The sequence below is a fragment of the Herpailurus yagouaroundi genome, unplaced genomic scaffold (genome assembly GCF_014898765.1).
Source record: "Herpailurus yagouaroundi ecotype Mexico unplaced genomic scaffold, PumYag 77, whole genome shotgun sequence".
NCBI lineage: Eukaryota > Metazoa > Chordata > Mammalia > Carnivora > Felidae > Herpailurus > Herpailurus yagouaroundi.
In genome coordinates this window covers 4,028,627-4,031,320 of record NW_024412388.1, presented here as the reverse complement: position 1 = coordinate 4,031,320, position 2,694 = coordinate 4,028,627, and the positions used below count along the sequence as shown (strand labels likewise).

Genomic DNA, 2,694 nt, shown 5'->3' with positions numbered 1-2,694 from the left:
CCCGGGAGGCGGGCACCTCCCTAAGCTGTCCTCCTCAGTAATTCCCAGCGGTGCTTGGGGCGGGGCCCCTTTGTGGCACTGATGGGGCAGTGGACAGCTGAACTTGCACCAACAGGTCTGTTTCCAGGACTTCACGGAACCCCTGGTGGGGGGTCCCCTGTTCCCTTTCCCCCCATACTCTGCCTCTTCCTGGTTGTGTCAGGGCTCAGAGCGTGGGGAGGGTTGATGGGCTCCTGCCTCACTCTGTTTGGGCCAGAGGGGTTGGGTCCCTGTCAGAGTCCCCTGCCCACCACCTGTTCTCCCTGCTTGTGCCCATTGCTCTGGGGCAGGGCGAGGTGGAGGGGTGAGGTGGTCCCCAGGGGCCCTGCAGGGAAGAGGTCCTGCTCTGGGCCCCTCTGGCCTGGGGATTGCGGCCCCGTCTTTCTGCAAGACGTGATGCCCTGAGCCTTCCCAAGCTCCCAGCTCCCTCTCTGTGTCCCTGGCCCCAGGCACCGTCCTGGTCCACTTCGTAGCCTCCTAAGCAGTCCTCCCTGCCCGCCCTCCCCTCAGCAGCCAGGGTCACCTTTGTAAGCACAGATCAGACCCAGACTCCCGCTGCTTGGGTAGATCAATGTGCTCCTGGTCTATACCACCTTCGTCTCCCCCCTCATTCCCCAGCCGCAGCCACACTGGGCTGCTGGATGCTTCTGGAACGCCACCTCCAACTCCAGACTCCGTCCTGCCCTTGAGTACTGGCTGTGACCTCTGTCTGACCTGCTCTTTTCTCTGCTCATGGCGGCCTCCTCGCTGACACGTCAGTCCCAGGATGCGAAAATGTCTCCGCGGGGAGGCCCTCCTTGGGCCTGGCCCAAGCACGGCCCCACCCCTGTCCCTCTCAGGGACCATTTTATTTTAATTTTATTTTTAATTTTAACGCTTTATTTTCTTGGCCGCACCAGGTTACTTCTGTGTCAGTGGGCTCCCCGTCTCGAGGGCGACTCCTCTGATCACCTGCCGTGCTTGGCATCCGGCACCCTGGGTGCTCAAGAGATGCCTGTGGTCTCGGCGTCTGAGGGCTGGGAGTCCCTAGCTCACGCCTGGCCTCTGGACACGGCGTCGGCTTCAGCCCGGGCCTCGCGTCTCTCCTGAAGTGCCAGCCAGTTGGCCCCCTAGCCCTCCATTACAGCTGCCCCGTGGCCCTCGGCCTGGGCTCATGGTCGTGACCCGCTCGGACCTAGGGCCGGCTGCTTCCAAAACGTCACAGCTTTGGCGGGGAGGAGCCAGTGTGTGGGGCGCAGCGGCGCTAATTTTTCAAATCTGCAGCGGTTGGACGCGTCTCTTGTCAAATCTTTCTTTCCATTGTGCCTCACCTTCCCCTCCCCCTCAGCCGTGTTCTTGTTTCCCACACAGGGCTCTGTGCCACCAGTGCTCTGGCACCGAGGCAGGTGGGCGAGCCTGTGTCCAGGAGGAGGCGGGGCGGGTCCCTGCCTTTCTGGCTCGGGCCCTGGCGGCTGCCACATTCTGCCGGGAGAGCGGAGGGCTCAAGGGTCAGGTGCAGCCTGGCTCTGCTTGTTAGCTGACTGATCCCGGGCAAACTCCCCAGCCCCTGTGCCTCGGTGTCCCCACTTGTGGAATGGGGATATGGCACTAGCTACCTCATAGAGGGTTATTGTGAGGGCTGGTGAGACAGTGCACGTGGAACATTTAGGTCACAGTGCCCAGCACATAGTAGGTGCCCCATAAACTGTGACCACTGTAATTGGCACCATCCAAAGGGGGGCAGTTGACCTACCTTCCCCGAGGAAATGCTTCTGAGACTTGCACCTTCATCTAGTAAGCTGGGGGGGGGGGGCACGGGGGCCTGGGCTGCAGGAGGGCTGGGAGTGTGAGGCCATGGTGGGGCTGGAGGGAGAGAGGGAGTGGCTCCCTGGCCTTTTCCTTTAAAGTTCCCAGCCTGCTTAACCCCAGTCAATCCCTTACAGCCAGAGGGGTGGGTTTCTCAGGGCTGGTGAGCCCAGCCTCTCCGCCGGCCAAGCAGTGTGACCACTCTGGCCGCAAAGACACTTGACTGGCCCGTGTCCCCATGCCCACAGGGCTGACCCCAGTCATGTGAGCATCTTAGGCTTCTTGGAGCCCAGGATCCAAGAAGGAGTGATGGCCATGATTCCCAAGGTTCATACTTTCCTAGCTTACTGCACCCCCCCCCGGGGACATGTGGGTTTTGGGGGCCCCACGGAGCCTGTATGTAATACCATTTGCTGGGGGGAGGGAGGGAAAATGACCAGCGTGCTTTGCCCAGTGCCTTGGCCTGTGAGATAGTCACTTCCTTCCGAGTTGTCTATCATTTCGTCCGTTTATTCAGTCAACAACCCTCCTATTAATCCACCCACCCATGTGTGCACTTTCCCACCGAGCATCTGTTTATCCAACCATGAAACCAGCCAACCGGCCGTACAACCACCACTCACCAGCCAGCCATCCTGCCCACATCATCCATCCATCCTAGCCACTCTCCATCCACCACCCACCACCATCCGTCCATCCATCCATCCATCCATCCATCCATCCATCCTACCCACTCTCCATCTACCCATCCACAATTCATCTGTCCATCCATCCATCCACCATCCATTCATGTATCTGTCCATCCATCCATCCATCCATCCATCCAATCCATTCTCCATGCACCATCCACCATCTATCCATCCATCCCTC

The 2,694-nt window shown here is 59.9% G+C and overlaps 1 protein-coding gene across 4 annotated transcripts in view; it reads left to right on the top strand.

The window, feature by feature from the left end:
* The first annotated feature begins 1,717 nt into the window (after positions 1–1,717).
* Positions 1,718–2,694, top strand: part of CHD5 (chromodomain helicase DNA binding protein 5) — a 59,879-nt gene continuing 58,902 nt past the window's right edge. For 3 of the 4 annotated variants that reach the window (XM_040459535.1, XM_040459540.1, XM_040459517.1), the window contains exon 1: positions 1,723–1,812. In XM_040459535.1, coding sequence (XP_040315469.1) covers positions 1,785–1,812 — 28 coding nt within the window. In that variant the 5' untranslated portion in view covers positions 1,723–1,784. Of the gene's footprint in view, positions 1,813–2,694 lie in introns of all 4 variants that reach the window. The other variant, XM_040459525.1, reaches the window with a different exon arrangement.